Raw genomic sequence first — 18,923 nt, forward strand, 5'->3', positions numbered from 1 at the left:
CTCAGGGTAAGCCTGGAATCCCAGGATTTCCTGGTGAGAAAGGCAGTGAGGGAGCTCAGGGAAAAGATGGCCAGCCTGGTTTGGATGGCTTCCCTGGACCACAGGTGCGTTTCATTTTAATAAAACTCTTAGGTGCAAATTTACTAAGCAGCCACTCTGATGTGCAGTACTTCAGGCTGATTTCAATGTTTTGCATTTTCCTGCAGGGACCAGGTGGTGACAAGGGAGACCGAGGTGACAGGGTGAGTTTACTTTTGGTCTGAAGTGGTTTAGTGACTTTGAAATCGTAAATGACTTATTTAATCATTGTTAAATGTGATCATTTGTTTAGGGTGAACCTGGTCGAGATGGAACTGGACTTCCAGGTCCACCCGGCCCCCCTGGACAAATTATTTATCGTTATTCTGAAAATGTAAGTCTTCACATTTATATTGCTTTTTTGCCTATAATGGTTCATGTTTTAATTCGAACTGTTTGTCATTTTTTCTGCACAGTATGATGAAACTGGAGGACCAGGGTCTCAGGTATGAAAATCTATCTTCTGGCAGTCTATTGTTAGTATGATAGATGGCATTAGGATACCAGAAATTGTCTTGTCGGCATTGAAATACAGACTCTTAACCTCACATTTTGTAATATTCATGTAATGTTTATTGTATGATTTTCAGGGTGGGGTTGGTTTTGCTGGTCAAGCAGGATTCCCAGTAAGTACTGCATCATATATACATTAAATATATATTATATATACACGTGGTTAGAATTGTTGGTACCCTTGGTAAATACGATCAAAAAAGGCTGTGGAAATAAATCTGTAATTTTAATCCTTTTGATCTATTATTTTTAAAAAATCACAAAAATCTGACCTTTCCTTGGAGAATAAGAATTTAAAATGGGGGAAATATCATTATGAAATAAATGTTTTTCTCTAATACACATTGGACACAATTAATGGTACCCTTTTATTCAATAATTTTTGAACAATGCAATTTTTTTAGTTACATCTGACCATAGAAGCCAGTCCCATTTGAAGTTCCAGTCATGTCTGACAACTGAATATGCTGGAGACTGTTTTTTGGTGAAAGCATTTTCTTTTCTTGATTTTTTTTTTGAAGTCCTCCCAAACAACATGTGGTGATGTAGGTGCTGTTTGATAATTTTTTAAAGGTTTTCTGACCCCGAAACTCAACCTTTTTCTCCAACTGTGGTCCTTGGAGAGTCTTTAGCCACTCAAACTCTCCTCCTCACCGTGGATTAGGACGATATAGACACACGTCCTCTTCCAGGCAGATTCATAACATTTTCTGTTGATTGGAAATTCTTAATTATTGCCCTGATGGTGGAAATGGGAATTTTCACTGCTCTAGCTCTTTTCTTAAAGCCACTTCACTAATTTGTGAAGCTCAGTTATCTTTTGCTGCACATCAGAAATAACTTTTATTTCATAATTATATTTCCCCCCATTTTAAATTATTATTCTCCAATGAAAGCTTAGATCTTCTAAAATAAAAGATCAAAAGGATTAACAATGCACATTTATTCTCACAGTCTTCTTTGATCACATTATATATGTATGTGTATATATAATAAACTTTATAGTCAGAATTATGTGTTTTATAATCAATCTTACACTCCATCTACTTAACCAATCAGGGCCCAATGGGACCAAAGGGTGACAGAGGAGAACCTGGTTCACCAGGCTATGGCATTAAGGTTTGTAAGCAAAAACCAGTAGAAAATCTGAATGAATGTTTAAAACCAAGAGTTCACTGCTGCAACATAATTTTGTTTATAGGGGGAGAAAGGAGAAGCCGGACTTATTCTTGGACCTGATGGAAACCCACTTTACCTTGCTGGACTGACCGGCCAAAAGGTTTTTTTTGTTTTGTGTTTTGTTTTTGTTTTGAAAGTGAATTGGATATTGAAGTGTCCAGGGGTGTCATTTATAAAAGTCTCTGTAAATTTCATCCTAAAAGTGTACGTAGGCACAAATGCTAGATTTTGCGTACCCACAAAAGTTTTCAGATTTATAAAACCATGTGTACACCAGAACCTGCGCAAAAATCCCTTTATAAATCCCAGTCAGGGGAAGATTGTGCGTATGTGCATCTCCACCTCGACTCCTCCCCGAAATCACTATATATGGAGCTTACAACACCTAGTTTTACTATGCATAACCTCATCTGCATATCATTTCCATGCATATTCCCATCCACGTGACACCATGTTAATGCCGTCAAAGGTACAAGACATTAAGGAAATATGAGATACGGACTATAAATGCCATGTGTGTGTGCCAAACACATTAATTTTTATTGCCAAAAATCATCCAGTTTCCTTGTTATGTTTTAGAATAAATATATCAAAATATCCATAAAAAACTATTTAAAATAGTTCTCAGTTCTTTAGAATAGAGTTGATTAGAGTTCATTAATTTCCACTGGCCAAATAATATTTCAATTGTTTTAAAAAATTCAAATTAAATTCAGTTAATGCAGTTTTGCTGATAAGGTGAACATCTTTTAGCTATTTTTAGTGGAAAAAAATAGGCCTAAATTTATCGCAGTGTAAATAAAATTATCTGACTCATTGACAAAGTATTTTAAAAAGGAAACATGCTAATTTTACCGTTTTCTTCAAGTTGTATCCTTCAAATACAGAGGTAGGCTATTTTTCATAATGTTGTGGAGATGCCTCCACACGACATCAACACCTCCGTGCAGCTGTGGTGGTACGCTATTATCATTAGACCTATTCAAACCGGATAATAGACTGTTCCACCGAATACAGCAGTGTGCATCATTGATCATTGTTCTCGCTAAAAATATTTTCTCGTAACATAAGATGTGCAGTTTAGGTTAAAGATAAATTATTGTGCACCTAAGCACTCCTTGCTGTCATTAAAACATAACATACCACAGGAAAAGTAATCAAGCGCATCCACTACAAATAGGCTATGTCTGAATTCATATAATTTTGGTTTAACTTCTGCGTAATGACTTTATGTAATTTCAGTGCTTATTGGAATATTTAATGTAAATATATATGATGAAATGAAAACAGTTTGAAATCATTGTTTACTTTTCTCTCTCCAGAAACAAAAGTCTGTACACATGGGTCAGAGTTTGCATGCAGGTGTGCAAATTTCCCATCAAATTAGTTTTTTATAAATCCCACCTTTTTCATAGGAAGTAGCGTACGCCTCTTTCAGGGCAGGTTTTGTGTCTCTCTCCAGAAACCAAAATCTGTACACATGGGTCAGAGTTTGCATGCAGGTGCGCAAATTTTCCCGTCAAATCTGTTTTTTATAAATCCCACCTTTTTCGTAGGAAGTAGCGTACGCCTCTTTCAGGGCAGGTTTTGTGCGTACGCAACGGATATAAATGAGTCCCCTGGAAACTTACAGTTTCGACTTTTGGTCACTAAATGATTAAAATAAATAAAAGTTCCATTTGTGTTTCTTCATATTTTTAATGACTTAACTAACATTCAAAAATGAGGAAAATACTAAAGATTAAATAGGTGTACAAACATTTTATTACTGTACATCAAAATTAATTAGTTTTTTGTCTCTCTGTAGGGTGAGATAGGGCTTCCTGGACCAGTCGGACCTCCTGTATGTTTGTATTTAAAAAAAAATAAAAATTAAGTTAAAAGTTAACACTATCATACATTTGGAATATTCTGAGCAACATCTAAGTCATACCTCTTCTTATTCAGGGTCCAGCTGGACCTTCTGGTTTGAAAGGTGAATTTGGAATGCCAGGCAGACCGGTAAGTCTCAACTTTCATCAAAAAAATATTCCTTAAAAAAATAAATTATTTTTATTATTATCATTATAATTATAATTATTATTTTTTTATTATTATTATTATTATTTTTTTTTTTTTTTTTTTTTTTTTTTCTCTCTCTTGTTTTCTCTGTCCCCTGGTCTTGTCGGTCATAGTATGGTTAAATAAAAGGGTATATAAAATTTAATTAATTAATTAATAAAAAAAAAAAAAAAGGCTGTGAATGATGATAGCATAACTACACATACGTACTGTCATGTGTTATCTGTGTTACTGACAGGCCAAAAAAAAAAAAAAAAAAAAAATATTCCTTGACAGACAACAGCATATTTAACTAACTGTGTACTTAATTCATGCATTCTCTGGCTGTAGGGCCGTCCAGGTGTGAACGGATACAAAGGAGAGAAGGGAGAATCAGGGTCAGGCTCTGGATATAGCCACCCAGTCAGTACACCACAAGCTCTTGAATTTGAAAATAAATGCAGTTTGTTCCTTCGTTGATTGTTATATATATATAGATTTTCCCACATAAGTTATTTTGTGTCTTTTCAAGGGTCCTCCTGGTCCCCCAGGACCCCCTGGTCCCCCTGGACCTGCTGTGCCCTTGGACAGATTCGGTGTAAGTGCTTTTTGTGTCAAATAAGCTGTAATTCATGCATGAAATGTTGCAAAATGAGGTCCATATGCTGGCTATGTTAAATGGAAGTGGTGATGATTGCAACAGCAATAATTTGCAATCTTCTTTTTCCATTTCAGAGATATGAAGATTATTCGAGGCCAGGTAGATTGTTACAGTCATTCTTGTCACAGCAGATAATCAAAATATATTTTGTCACAAGGTCCTTAAAGTCAATCTTACTGTACATGATTTAACTGTGAATGGTTTCTCAAAAAAGACATAAAAAATTCTGCCTCTTAAACAGTTTTTCTTTACTGTTGATGTAATGAACTTCACTTTGGTCCAATTATTTCCCAATGGATAAAGTCAAGTCCCAACCTACATTTTGTTTCCCTTTCAATGACTTGTTTTGCTCAAACATATTCAACATTACAGGAGAAAAATGGCATTGAGAACAGCATTTCATATTGATTTTAACAGAAATGAGTTCAAATATCAAAATTCTAATATATTCGACAACTTTGGAAAATGTGTTGTTTTGTTTTCTTAAGCAATGAAAGGAGATAAAGGAGACCAGGGATCTCCTGGTGTTCCAGGATCACCAGGTAAAATTTACCACTCTTGCTGTTTCTTGACATTCAGGGCCAATGGCAGGCAGGAATAACAAGGCTGTCTCAACCTCTGTAAATTTTAGTGACTCCCTGACTAAAGTACCCTGATTTACTAGCTTGATATCATTATCAAATCATTGTAAAAGATTCTCTAATTTTTTTCTCTCTCACAGGTTTTTCCTCTAACGTTGATATATATGCCCTAAAGGTATGTGATTCTCTAAATGAAAGTATTGATGAAACAATTTGATTATGATTTTTCCAATGCAAAACATGGCATCTGTTTGCTCAGAATGAGATGAAGGGGGAGCGTGGTGAGTCAGGTCTTAAAGGAGAGAAAGGAGAGCCAGGAGGTGGATTTTATGACCCTCGTTTTGGAGCTGTACAAGGACCACCAGGAAACCCTGGACTTCCTGTAAGAATTATTGGGTATTTCTAGACACAACTTGAATTGAGTACTTACCTACATATGGATGGTCTCATCAAAGACATCTTTTCCAGGGACCTAAAGGAGACTCAATCAGAGGTCCCCCTGGACCGCAAGGCCCACCAGGACCACCTGGAGTTGGTTATGATGGTCGTCCAGGAAACCCAGGACCTCCTGGACCCCCTGGTTCTCCAGGGTCACCGTCATTGCCAGGAGCCTACAGACCACGTAAGAAAAAATAAGTACAATTTTTAACAAACAGAATATTTTTAAGGAACTTAAATAACAATGTTGTATGATTTTTGTTTATTTCAGCACTCAGTATTCCTGGACCTCCAGGTCCCCCCGGCCCACCAGGAATTCCTGGCACTGGATCTGGGGTGAGTGGGACATTAATGAAAGAAACTGCTAATGGCGCGTATATGATTGCACAGCTGATACTTTATACTTTAATCATACCCATGGTTTTAAATGTGCCAGCAGGTGACTTTCCTGAGGACTTATGACATAATGATGGGCACGGCACGCAGACAGACTGAAGGTGCTTTGATTTACATTTTGGACAGAAACGATCTCTACCTCAGAGTTCGGGATGGTGTCAGACAAGTGATGGTATGGGGCTTAAACTCTGATTTTTGTTTTCATTTATTGCAAAAAATATTAAAATTGCATTTCATACATAAAATTACTTTAATAAGCATTTTTTATAATGAGCATTTGTTAAAAAAAAAATTGTCTGCCAACATATACTTCATATATTTCACATGATTGCTGTCATGTGAAAAGTAAACCTTAAAACAGGAAATTATATTTTAACTGTCATTACTTAAATATCATGATATCATAAATATCAGGACTGTCAGGGTCAGCAAGTTCATTAAAAATATCTTGTAGCTGACATTTTTATGGCATGGCAAGATTTGTTCTGTTTGTCATATGAAATAACCTCTCAGTCACCTCAAAAACTTAATCATATTTAATAATTGTAAATAATTTTAAAAATCAATGAAAAATGTGTTTTGAAGACTATTTAGAAAAGTGAACAACCAAGCTGTTCTCTGGCCATCAGGGTGGTGGTGGTGACACTGGGGACTTGGGCCTGTCATCACTGCTTGCAGCTATATTATTATTATATTATTTATTATTTGGAAAGTAGTCATTTAAGCACACTCAATTGTACTCACTCAATTGTAATAAAACGTTTTCACTTTTTTAGTTGGTCACACCACTTGCCATTGTTAGAGCCGTTAAATCAAAATTATGGTATGATAAAATGACAAGGTTTTTTTTCAGAAAGAGAAAATCAACATGAATACCCACATTACTAGGAACCTGGTGTTTTGAACTAGATTTTTTCATAATTTTATGCATTCTTATTTATTATAGTATAAGGATTTACTCCTTTTTAACATGTCTTCTCAAATTTGAACAGTTTTCCTTTTATTTGCAGCTTGGAGATTATAAACCCTTCTATGGAGAGCTGGTAAGCAGTGCGAATAAAGCTCTTTTTTATGCTTTAACATTCAAATAAGCACCCACAGTTTAATCAAAGGAGCTTGGAATTAGTGCATGTGCATATCAATTCCTGAAGGTATGACTAGCTTGTTGGCTGTTCCTCAGGACAATGAAGTGGCAGCGGTCCAGCCGCCCCCTGTTGTTCACTATTCCCAAGACCACACAGCTAACAATGGAGCAGAGCACATTTCTCCACCGCACCCGCCGATCGAGTTTCCAAGGAGGGAGCCAGAGAATAGAAACCCCAATCCACCTGACTCCCGTTACCCAGACCCACGATACCCACCCAACACTGATAACAGGTACACTGATCCTGTACAACCACACAGATACCCCGTTCAACCAGAGAGGAACCCCATCACTCCAGCCCGCCGTCCCAGTCCCCCTGTCAATCAACCAGAAGGCCACGTCCACACTTCCGGACCAGGGGTTAGTTCCATCAACCTCATCGCAACATTCACACAGGTCCTCTGTGTTTATTTATTTTTTGACGCCATTTTCATTTTCTGTACAGTTGCATCTTATTGCCCTGAATTCTCCACAAGTGGGCAACATGAGAGGCATTCGTGGGGCAGACTTCTTGTGCTTCCAGCAGGCTCGGGCCGTGGGCCTGAAGGGAACGTTCAGGGCCTTCCTGTCTTCCAAACTTCAGGATCTCTACAGTATCGTTCGCAAATCTGACAGAGAGACATTACCAATTGTTAACCTCAAGGTGTGTAGCAGTGTTTTTTAGTATCAATGAGATACTGTTATAGTTTTTAAGATTTTGAATTTGTTCTTGTAATTTCTTCTTTCATGTAACTTTTAGTTCAATTCTTTGTCATTTTAATTAGTTTTTATGTACGTCTATATAGTTTTATTTTTTTATTTTTATGGTTTTAGTTTTAGTAAACAAATAATAACCCTGTTGTGCATTCCATTACTCATACAGATGGTATGTCATGGTTTTAAAGCAATAAGCCATCAAATTACAGAGATTTTTACCCTGTTAAAGCTTTGTTTTTAGGCAGAGCACATTGCCTAAAATCCCTTTAACCACTGTAAAATCCCTGTAACCATAGTAAAACCACTACAGTCCATTTGCTTTTATAAAGTGGAGACAACAACATGATAAAAATGTATTAATATTATTATTAAAAGGTCAGATCAGATACTAAATCTAGGTTTTCAGCGAAAACCTTTTATCTTCATTTTACATGAAAATATGTTTTTTATCATGCAGTCGAGTTAAAAATGGATAATTCATAAATATATTTCAATGCTTTTTGAAAAGTTCAAAACTCATGCCTTTTATGTTTTCTCAAGAAGCTTCCCTTGTAAAACAAAAGCAAATGCTTTTTTTTTTCCCGGAGGGACACAAAAGTTTGTGAGTGAACAAAAAACGACAACATTGAAATTAATTAGCTTTTTTAGGCTTGTAGAATGAGGTCACTAGATGATCTTGAATGTTTTTTATCTTTTCATGGCATTGATATTCTCCTCTGCAGGATCAAGTCCTTTTCAGAAGCTGGGAGTCTCTCTTCAGTGACTCAGAGAGCAGGATGAAGGACAATGCTCCTATCTACTCGTTTGATGGCAGAGATGTCCTGCGGGACAGTGCCTGGTGAGTGCCAGTGGCTTTGGCGGATCCTGTGAACCCTTCAAACAGAGGCCTCAGCAGAGCATCCTGTCACTTTTCATTTTCCTTTAAAAAACACGGAGTACTGGAGCTACAGATGAATGCAATATAAAATATTGTTCTCTATCTATCTATCTATCTATCTATCTATCTATCTATCTATCTATCTATCTATCTATCTATCTATCTATCTATCTATCTATCTATCTATCTATCTATCTATCTATCTATCTATCTATCTATCTATCTATCTATCTATCTATCTATCATTCTGTCTATCTATATATCTATCGTTCTGTCTATCGTTCTGTCTATCTATCTATCGTTCTGTCTATCTATCTCTCGTTCTGTCTATCTATTGTTCTATCATTTATTCTAACTATATCATTTTATCTATCATTCATTCTATCTTTATGTTGATTCTGTCGCTCTATTCTAAATCTTTCAACGATTCAGTGCCCAAATTTTTGGCTGGTCCAATGATTGACAGTTCCTCCGAACTCATTGTAGCTGTCTGGTACCTTGTAAACAAAATGTATTTCCCAGTTGATGGATTAAAAACTTGTGCATCCTGATCCCACAGTCAGGCAATTGCGATTTGACTTTGCAATTTTGGAAAGGTGTTCCTGGTTTTGAGTGCAGTCTGAGGCTATCTTAAACCACCTAAAATTATTGTTTTTCTTCCTCTATCCTGTAGGCCAGAGAAGATGATCTGGCATGGGTCCAGTGGCAGGGGTCACAGACAGATGGATAACTACTGTGAGACGTGGAGGGCCGGAGACCGTGCGGTGACAGGCTTGGCCTCGTCTCTGCAGGCTGGCCAACTCCTCCAGCAGACCGCCAGCAGCTGCTCCAGTTCCTACATCGTGCTGTGCATCGAGAACAGCTACATGACACAATCCAAGAAATAAAGCCGTCCTAAAGAGCCTCTGAACACTCGACACAACCATTTATACAGGCCCAGTTTCGCTCCAGTAGATGCCTGTATCTAACGAATGGGAAAAAAAGAATGACAAATTTTTTTAAAAAGAACTGAGTCTGCCTTAAGGAGAATTTGCAAGGAGAATCATCTGCTCCCTCACCATAACGCCAAAGAGGCAGGTTGAACATGGAGGTGTTTGCTCTCTCTCAGGGCATCGGCACCTAATTTTCAGGGGGTTAAACCAGAGAAGTGAGGCCAACTGAGGCAGTGTTTTTAACTGTATCCATATAAAATTTTGTATATGAATTGTTTGTCTTTTGTGTTGTTTTATTTTTTGAAGATGTCTTAATTGGTATATTTAACCAATTTTAGCTATATTTTTGTGTAACTTTTTCCACTTATTTGTCTGTTCCATTTCCATTTTCATCCAAGGTTTGTTGGATACTGAGGGGCAAACCTGACATCTTAGTTTTAGGATTTAAAAAAAGAAAATATTTATTTTGCAATAAAGAGAGCTAAAATATGATTTGAAACTATAAACCATACTTTTTCCATTTTAGTGAGCACTTTTACATACTTCCACAGATAAAAGTGCAAGACCGAAATAGTTAACTGTAGCCACTCTCTCGAAAAAGCTCAAGTGGGCAAAAAGAAGATGCTTTGAATAATTCAATACTTATCGTTCAAAAGAGCTTTTGTACGAAACAAAATTATTTTAAATACTCTTGCATTTATGGGATCACTGTGTGTTTTTTTCTGTTGTGATTAATGTGAAATTTCATATGGACATTCTTCTTAGTGTCATTGTTTTGCACTTCTGGTTGATTCCAGAAGTTTTGATAAAGCAAAGTGAATGATTTAAGTAAAGAGGGGAAGCTGCAAGATTTTTGTAACAAATATTCATGCAAAAAATTCTGTTACTCAAAAATTGCGGATTATGTCCTATAAATCATTGGACATTTCAGAGGCTTTGGTTGCATTCGGTGCTTTTCACTGATGAAGCAGCTACTGACAGTGTTGTTTGGAAGAGACAGATGTGTTTTATGAAGACACTTTATCTTCTATCCATATGGAATTTCAGACACCTAATCCACTGTAGTGCTACTGATGTATTCAGTACAACCCTGTGGGCTTCTAGTCTTTTTTTTTAAACCAGTTTGTGCTGTACCATGTCTCAGAGGCACTGAATAAATGATTTTGTTTTTGTTTGCCACAATAACTTTGGCACTAGTTCTTGTGTATCAAAATGTATTTCGTTAAAACCTCTTAGACTCTGTTGTCTGTTCATGCACAATATTAACATATCGGAATTCATTCACAAGCCATTTCATATCATGAATGTGTTTTCTGTTCACTGACTGCTTACTAAAAAATAAAGGTGCATTTTTCCTCTCACAAGTATTATGTATTTTAGACTTTAACTTCATAAAGGTTTTTACCCGTTGTTTTCGTTTGTGACTTTTTCTCCACATTCATTATATGTTTAAAAAATTGCTATTTGTCATTACTTACTAAAGTCAAATATATACATCAAAACAAATATTTTGAAGAACTTGCTGTCAGGTGAGGATTAAGTGACTTTTGGTATATATGCTTACTTCTAGTTCAAATAAAAGCACCTTTGATCAGCTTAAGTGCTCTACATTCTCAATGCTTGGGATTGTAAACTATGCGTTTCTAAATGCTGTTTAAGCACTGAAATTCTCTCCGGCAAATGTCTTCTGTGCACCTATGGCAAAGGGCCCCAAAGTCCTGATTCATGCATGTCTCTAAATTGCACAGCGTGCCCCTTTGATGACATTGCAATCCCTCCTCTGTCCGCCTGAAGGGTTTTACAGCCTGTTCAATAGGATTTAGCAATGTGGCCTTGAGAGGGCCTCTAGGTACAAATCAGAGACTGCTGACAGTGAGCTGGTGAAGCGGCCCCTTTTGTATCTCAGGACTTAAAGGTCCTCTGCAAGCACTTCAGCAGGTGGACCAAGTCTGTGGTAAAATAACCCATGGGCATTTGAGAAAGCTGATTAAGTGAAAATTAAGCAAAATGGTGTGCCAAAAATAACTAAAATGCTATGGCTGTTAAGGAGTACTGTTTAAAATGGTTTCAAATGGAATATGGATCGTCACAGTGCAGGATGACAGCAGGAACTCGGCAGGAGTTCAGCAGGATGACTGTCTTTATGATTAACTATTGTTGTTTTTGTTGTGATCTGTACTGAAACAAAAGAAGACAAAGTTTTATTTTAAGGTAAAAGTCCTTATGCACAATGTTTCTTTTCCCAGAAACTTCCAAATGAGTAATGGGTGCAAATTCGTGTATATTTAACAGCAGCATACCCATCAGCAAAAGGGGAAATACCAGGAGAACAATTTAGATAAAAAAAAACAAAATGTAACTTTTTGTTATTCAGATCAAATGCAAAAGTGGCTCAATTTAACTTAAACTAATATAGAAAGTATAGCAGTTTGTTTCATCTGTGCAATTTCTACTATTAAAGGAATTTTTCACCACAGGGGCATCGCTAGACCCCGTTTACTGGGGCACGTGCCCCAGTATAAATCTACTGTGCCCCAGTGTAAATAGCATATCTTTAAGAAAATACTGCTAATTTCACTAAGTAAATAGCATCTAACTAAGATCAATAAATGCTTTAGAAGTGTTGTTCATTCTTAGTTCATGTTAATTAATGTTAGCCTAACTAATGAAGTCTTTCCAAAATATTGTTCAAATTGTTACCAACCTTGTTTGGACTTGGCTGGGAAACCGGGGAATACCTTTGTTTTGTTTTTCTAGATTAAATATGCTCTTATTTTAGTTGTAGCCATAAAATGACTTGTTTCTTGAAATATTGTAATTGTTAATTCTTGAAAAGATATAATTTGTACAGTGCATTGTGTTGCAGGATTTCAAGAAAAAAGTGATAGAAAAAGTAACGGGGGCATGTGCCCCAGTAGAGCTTTTGCTCTAGCAACGCCCCTTCAACACCCACTTCGATTCGGATTTGTCTGAAAGAGCTGCTCTGTAAGTGTGAATTGTTGATGTTGAGAACGTTTGAGGACCTATTCATTCTGAATGGTAAATGAATAAGACCATTCGGATTCAAAGGCTTAACCTATTAATTAATGATACGACTCCAAAGAACAATTTATTCACGAATCAGACAAGCTGTCGGTGGTTAAATATAAAGCACCCTGTGTTATTTTGTTTAGCCTTTTGTATCATATTACGTTGTCATATTATCTCATTTGGAAAATGTAAAATTGAGGGGTTACGGCAAGTCTGACGGATATTCAGATTTCGAACTAATCAGTAGGCCTAAACACTTGAACATGACGTATACCAGAGGGAAGCGAGTCCACAACAAAACATCTAGAAGCTATTATCAGGTAAAAACATAATTCATAAGATTCAGCAGAAAATCGGGAACGCGGAGGATTTGCCTAAACTGATTCTATAGGGTGAATTCACTGAACTACAGCAGCTGGGTAATGACAATCGGCGTCTTATTTATTTTTGCTATTCAAAGCTACAATCGCGCGCGATTCATTGTTTCTCGCGATCTTGAATTTGTGTGAATACGTTTATGCTGTCTCTGTGTAACCACACAATGTATAGCTTTAATGCGGCTTCTATATAATGTAGACAGGCGGCTGTAACAGTAACGCCCATCGGCCTCTGCCATCTTCGACATTTCTAAAGGACCTAGCCTACATCTCTCTCAGAAGGTTTATCCAATATTCAGGTAATTTCTCTTCATTACGTATTAATAAATTTTTCAATTTCAAATACGTAATTCAAAACATTTTATTAATTTATTAAAACTTCTATCTATCTATCTATCTATCTATCTATCTATCTATCTATCTATCTATCTATCTATCTATCTATCTATCTATCTGAAATGTTTCTGGGCAACGTGCAAGCCTCTGTGTGTAACCCTTTCTTCAATATCTTTTCCTTAGACTTTAAGGTATAAGACTAGGCTATACCGAAAAATAAACCCAAGAAATTCACTTGATTAAAATATGACAACCAATTTCCACAGTTAAAAAAAAAAATAGATTGAATTTGTTTCTTTTTAGTTGTGACTCAGACTTTTTGATATACAGGCTTAAGTTTAAATTGAGGTTTATGGATAAATACATATTGTGCCTACATGTGATTTTTTTATTTATTTATTTATTTTTTAATTTTATGACTAACTTTTTATGGATGAGTTTGACCGGATAGTAAGGGAAAAGCAGCACAGCACCTCATGAAGCTGGTTGATTTGCCAATCACTAATTCTTACACATCCATTTGTGATATTTCATACTTCTGCTTTAATATTATTCTAAAATGAAAATTGCTAATCAAACAAAATAGAAATCATGCTTTTACTTCTAGCATAACAGTTAATACAGAACCGAAGTATCCTAAATATAAGCCTTCTTTTTCTATTCTTTGCAATCAGTTTTTTATACTGACCCCCCAAAAAAGGGGTGACTGATCCAAAAGAGCTTGTTGCACCCCTGTCGAGTGATATAGTGTTCACGTAAGTCTTTGTGACTGCAAACTGGGGGAACAATCTGCAGCTGACTGCAATCTCTAGCGCTGGCACAGGAAATCTATATTTAGCAGCAAGTAAGTAATAATAAAGCGCATCCAAATGGTCTACAGACGGTAATGATACGAGAGTGGGACAAGATGTTGGCTTTAATTACATTGGTAGCGGAGGCAAAGCCATGTCTGTTAGACGTGCTGTGTTTATGCTGTCTTTGTGAGTCACTGAAATGAAGATGCTGTGCCGCTGAGCGCTGTTGGTTTTATGGAGGTGGTTTATGCTGCCGTTTCATTTACTATCTTGCGCTCTCGTCTTTGCATATGAAGCTGCCAAAACTGTCAATGAGATGCAGCTTAAATGAGATGTCACAAGAATGACTTTGGAAATATGATAGCCCTCATTACTCAAAATTTTATTGAGCAAAATATTGGCTTATTTGTTGCACTAACAATGAAATCATAGTCACTGCAATCTACAGACTGTCAAGGTTACTAAACCATATGAGTAGGGTCCAAAATACATTTTATGCCTCACTCATGCGCCAGTGGATGTTAACTGAGGTGATTTACAATCCATAAATATTTTTACCGACCATGAAAATATGTTTTAAATAAAGCATTAAAGGAGTCATATCATTAGGAATCAAATTTCCCTTAAGTTTTGAGATAAGAGTTGATAAATAAAATAAAAACGTACTGTAACTTTCAGAAGTTTTAGTTTTAGTATGTCCAGTCCCAAATATAATCTGTCAAACTGTATTTGCAATTGGAAAAACATGCCTCTGTCTACATTTTAGCAAAATTCCAAACACGTATTTATACGTAGGCTACAATTCACTGCAGGTTCAGCTGAAATGACCACTAGTGGTAGTAAAGCACCAACAACTTTTATTCCTGTTCACACAGATTAATTACAGGGCAGATGATCAAATAATAAAGACTTATTTATTTTCACATGGTTCCTTGCAGATGTTTTGATTTTAAAACATTTACCATAGTGCAGAATTTGTAAAGTAATACATTTTGATGTTTTTGCATTACATAATTAGCTCTATTTGTATGACTTTTGACTTAGTAAACTTGCTCGATAGCTCACCTGGTACAGCATTGCACTTGCAATGCAGCAAGTCCTGCGAAACATGAGTCACGAGAAAAAGCTCAAAGACTTGTAGAAGCAAGCTATAATGGCATGTTTGCTTCAACAAATGAGCTTTTAACTAACGTTTGCTTTCGATAAAGGTGGTATGTTATTTTTAAACATGATAGAGCATTAATCTTGTAGAGCCACTCACTAGACATTTCATTTCTAAAATGCTGCGATATGTACAAAAATGAACATAACGAAACATTGCTTTTAGCACAACCAAGGATATTTTTCTTTGAAAGTGTCACAAAACATACAACAACCAATGCAACATCATGTTGCAGAAATGTCACCAAAGGCATGTTTCCCAAAGAGCTTGGCTTGGATTTATATGGTGCAATTCTTAAAAATGTAACAGGCCAATAACCAATTATTCCGCTTTATTTAAAACTAAACCGCTATTTATTTCTGTTTGATGCCCACATATGTTTGTTTTTATTGTCAGTCACTGTTTAAAGACATCAAACCCCAGTATAATGACATCCACTTATAAGTGCCACATGTTATAAATCCTCTTGCCTAAGCGGTGCCCATCTCCCCTGCTAAGCATGACATTTAAAGCATGATTGTACTCCAGAATTAATGAATATTTGATGAGATATCTTTCTGAATTTGTAGACTAAGGCAGTGGTATGCCATGCTCTCTAAACCCCATTGTTGCAAATGCGTTTATAATGAAACAGATCTATGTCTCAGACTGAATGTAAATCACTGGGGCAGTAAGTGCGATGACAGGCTGAATAAATTCAAGTTTTTTTAAAGTGATTGTGGATATTTGCGCATCAAGCCATACATAAGCCATTAAATCTCTTGTGCATCAATGGATTTACGTCTAAATCTCTGTTATTGCTGGCACAGCACAGCAATGGTTTTGGCAGGTTTAGTGGTGGAAGTTAAGTGCTTTTTTCCCCTCACTTCTCTCTTCTTAGACCTGAGTTCACTTGTACCTTTCACTCTCGCGGCTCTCCACACACCAGTATCTCTGCAGCTGGAAACATATCCGATGTGACATCTCCTCCTGTTGCTCATGCATTTTTTATGGGCCCTCCTCTCCCACCCAGTCCTCTTGGAGGAAGCCCTGCGCTCTGTAGCGTGCCACAGTCTATAGCACATTTCACTGTCGCTGTCAACTCCATGTTTAAGCTGCTTTACTTGTAAATACTGATACGCTGATGTATGTGATGTCTGGGAGGGCTGTTTGCGAACATCTGCTGAACCATCGTAGGTTTGTGCTTGCTCATTTTATGCATATCGGCCCATGTTATGATGCATGATATCGATAGGTGCATCGATTTCACCGCTGCACAAGATTCACTGAGCAGAAGTGTGTACTCTTCTGAGAAGCCGAGAATGGCTCGGGAGCCCCGACCCTGAAATAATGCCTGGTCGCTCGTACGTCAGCAGAATCGGGTGCTAAGAGAAGTTTCGCCACTTTGAGCACCACCTTGTCATCCTGAAAGTGTATAGAGGTGCCTTCCTTGTGGTTGTTAATAGGACATTATTACATCTCTGTCCCCACATCGGTCCTTCCTGCTGTGAAGGGGATAGTACCGGCCGATGTGCATTACATTCGTCATTCTAACAGTTCACCATTGATCATTTCTCAAGCCAAGACCTGAGCCAGAGTATTGATCTGGAGAACAGAATAAAAAGGTCTTATGAAATGAGCTCTGTTCCGGGTCTATGATTTTGGTTTTATGCGGAGAAAGAGTGAGCAAAGTCAGAAATTAACTTTTTGATTAACAGTCAATATTTGCCACCCCAGACTTGATTTTAAGGTGCATTTCTCTATATGTTTCATATGTATAAATTCAAATGAATATATCTAGATGTATATATTTAAAACCAGAATTTTAGAATTTTTATATATTCTTTTATAAATTGTGACCCTGGACCACAAAACTATAAGTGTCAATTTTTTAAAATTGAGATTTATAAAACATCTGAAAGCTGAATAAATAAGCTTTCCATTGATGTATGGTTTGTAAGGATTGCACAATATTTGGTCGAGAGACAACTATTTGAATATCTGGAATCTGAGGGTGCAAAAAAATCTAAATATTGAGAAAATCACCTTTAAAGTTGTCCAAATCAAGGTCTTTGCAATGCATATTACTAATCAAAAATTAAGTTTTAATATATTTATGGTAGGAAATTTACAAAATATATTCATGGAACATGATCTTTACTTAATATCCTAATTATTTTTGGCATAAAAGAAAAATGTATAATTTTGACCCATATACAATGTATTATTGGCTATTGCTACAAATATACCTGTGCTACTTAATGACTGGTTTTGTGATCCAGGGTCACAATTGTTTATTTTTTTTAATATTAAGAAGTCTTAATTAAGTTAACTTAAGTCTTAATTTTATCAGAAATACAGTAAAACCAGTAATAGTGTAAAATATTATTACAATAAACAATGTCGTCCTTCAGAAATCATAACTCTTTACAATAAGGTGCCATTTGTTAACATTAGTTAATGTATTAGGTAACTAACATGAACAAACAATGAACAATGCATTTCTTACAGTATCCATCTTTGTTAAAGTTAGTTAATAAAAATACTAATCATTCATTGTTCGTTCATGTTAACAAACACAACTTGTGATTTTAATAATGCACTAGTAAATGCTGAAAATAGCATTGATTAAGATTAATAAATGCTGTAGAAGTATTATAGAAGTATTAAGTATATATGTTAACTAATGTTGTTAACTAATGAACCTTATTGTAAAGTGTTAACCATATCTTATTATTGTCTGTTATTATTGTGTTGCTTTTTAATATTTCAGTATTCTTTGATGAATAGAAACTTGGGGAAAAAAGTGCATTCATTTGAAATATTTACTTTAATAAAATATGTATTTATTTGAAATCTTTTGTACAATTTTAATGCCACTTTTGATAAAATTGTTAATAATAAGTCTTTATTTTTATTCATTCAAACAACAAATAAACAAACAAAATTGTACCCCAAACTTTAGAACAGTAGTGAATGTGTGTAATAGTATTTGATCAGTTCATTTAAAATGAAATCAATTTCAACTCATAGAGTATGTGCTAATATGCATAACCAGACCTAGAAATGCATATTAAGAATTGTCAGATGCCATAAATCAATGATAATAATAATGATTAAAAAAACAACAGGAATTTATGATTTTTTTTGGCCAGCATTTTCAATTTTATTTCAAATTTTTTGATACTAAGCTTGTTTTTTCTTTACGTTTCTGACTCTAATTATGAATTATTCTAATTATTCATATTCTAATTATGAATATCGGGAGCGAAGCACCAAGCCTGAAAGTGTCACTGCGTGATAATCATGCACATTGATCACCGTGTTAAAAGTTGCTATTCCTTCTCCTGCTCTATACGCATCATTTCTGCCTGCTTAACATCATTGCACCTTTCCAAAGCCCATCCCGTGTAGCCTGCGCCTCTGCCAGTTCTGCAGTGAAGCATGCAGCGTTATTCTGCTAGGTTAAGTGCGGCACAATCTAATTACTCTAATGTCAGTTGCGGTCTTAAATCACACTTGTTGGGTAAGTGCGCCCGTTTGTCTGTCCTTCAGAAGGGAAGCCGCTCCGCTCTGCTCCCGGACTAATTATTCCAACTGGATATGAGCAATTGCACTTATTGGCTAGGGCATGGCACCGGCTGCCTGCGCTCCTATTCGTTGCCAGTGAAGTCTGCGTGCGATTGGGTCCTGGGAAGGAGTGGGAGGGG

General features: G+C 36.2%; 1 protein-coding gene across 6 annotated transcripts in view; it reads left to right on the forward strand.

The window, feature by feature from the left end:
• LOC306876098 (collagen alpha-1(XVIII) chain-like) overlaps positions 1 to 11,133 on the forward strand; it is a 77,252-nt gene extending 66,119 nt beyond the window's left edge. For 3 of the 6 annotated variants that reach the window (XM_079427022.1, XM_079427018.1, XM_079427020.1), the window contains 23 exons: positions 6 to 104; positions 207 to 242; positions 332 to 412; positions 495 to 524; positions 669 to 704; positions 1,651 to 1,710; positions 1,793 to 1,870; positions 3,578 to 3,613; positions 3,718 to 3,771; positions 4,162 to 4,233; positions 4,343 to 4,408; positions 4,546 to 4,570; positions 4,960 to 5,013; positions 5,193 to 5,227; positions 5,312 to 5,434; positions 5,521 to 5,674; positions 5,762 to 5,826; positions 5,927 to 6,058; positions 6,897 to 6,929; positions 7,067 to 7,390; positions 7,476 to 7,673; positions 8,449 to 8,564; positions 9,277 to 11,133. In XM_079427022.1, the coding sequence (XP_079283148.1) occupies positions 6 to 104; positions 207 to 242; positions 332 to 412; positions 495 to 524; positions 669 to 704; positions 1,651 to 1,710; positions 1,793 to 1,870; positions 3,578 to 3,613; positions 3,718 to 3,771; positions 4,162 to 4,233; positions 4,343 to 4,408; positions 4,546 to 4,570; positions 4,960 to 5,013; positions 5,193 to 5,227; positions 5,312 to 5,434; positions 5,521 to 5,674; positions 5,762 to 5,826; positions 5,927 to 6,058; positions 6,897 to 6,929; positions 7,067 to 7,390; positions 7,476 to 7,673; positions 8,449 to 8,564; positions 9,277 to 9,490 (2,121 nt within the window). In that variant the 3' untranslated portion in view covers positions 9,491 to 11,133. The remainder of the gene's footprint in view (positions 1 to 5; positions 105 to 206; positions 243 to 331; positions 413 to 494; positions 525 to 668; positions 705 to 1,650; positions 1,711 to 1,792; positions 1,871 to 3,577; positions 3,614 to 3,717; positions 3,772 to 4,161; positions 4,234 to 4,342; positions 4,409 to 4,545; positions 4,571 to 4,959; positions 5,014 to 5,192; positions 5,228 to 5,311; positions 5,435 to 5,520; positions 5,675 to 5,761; positions 5,827 to 5,926; positions 6,059 to 6,896; positions 6,930 to 7,066; positions 7,391 to 7,475; positions 7,674 to 8,448; positions 8,565 to 9,276) is intronic. The other 3 variants (XM_079427023.1, XM_079427019.1, XM_079427021.1) reach the window with 1 other exon arrangement.
• The last annotated feature ends 7,790 nt before the right edge of the window (positions 11,134 to 18,923 follow it).

The sequence above is a fragment of the Barbus barbus genome (assembly GCF_936440315.1).
Source record: "Barbus barbus genome assembly, chromosome: 10".
Taxonomy (NCBI): Eukaryota; Metazoa; Chordata; class Actinopteri; order Cypriniformes; family Cyprinidae; genus Barbus; species Barbus barbus.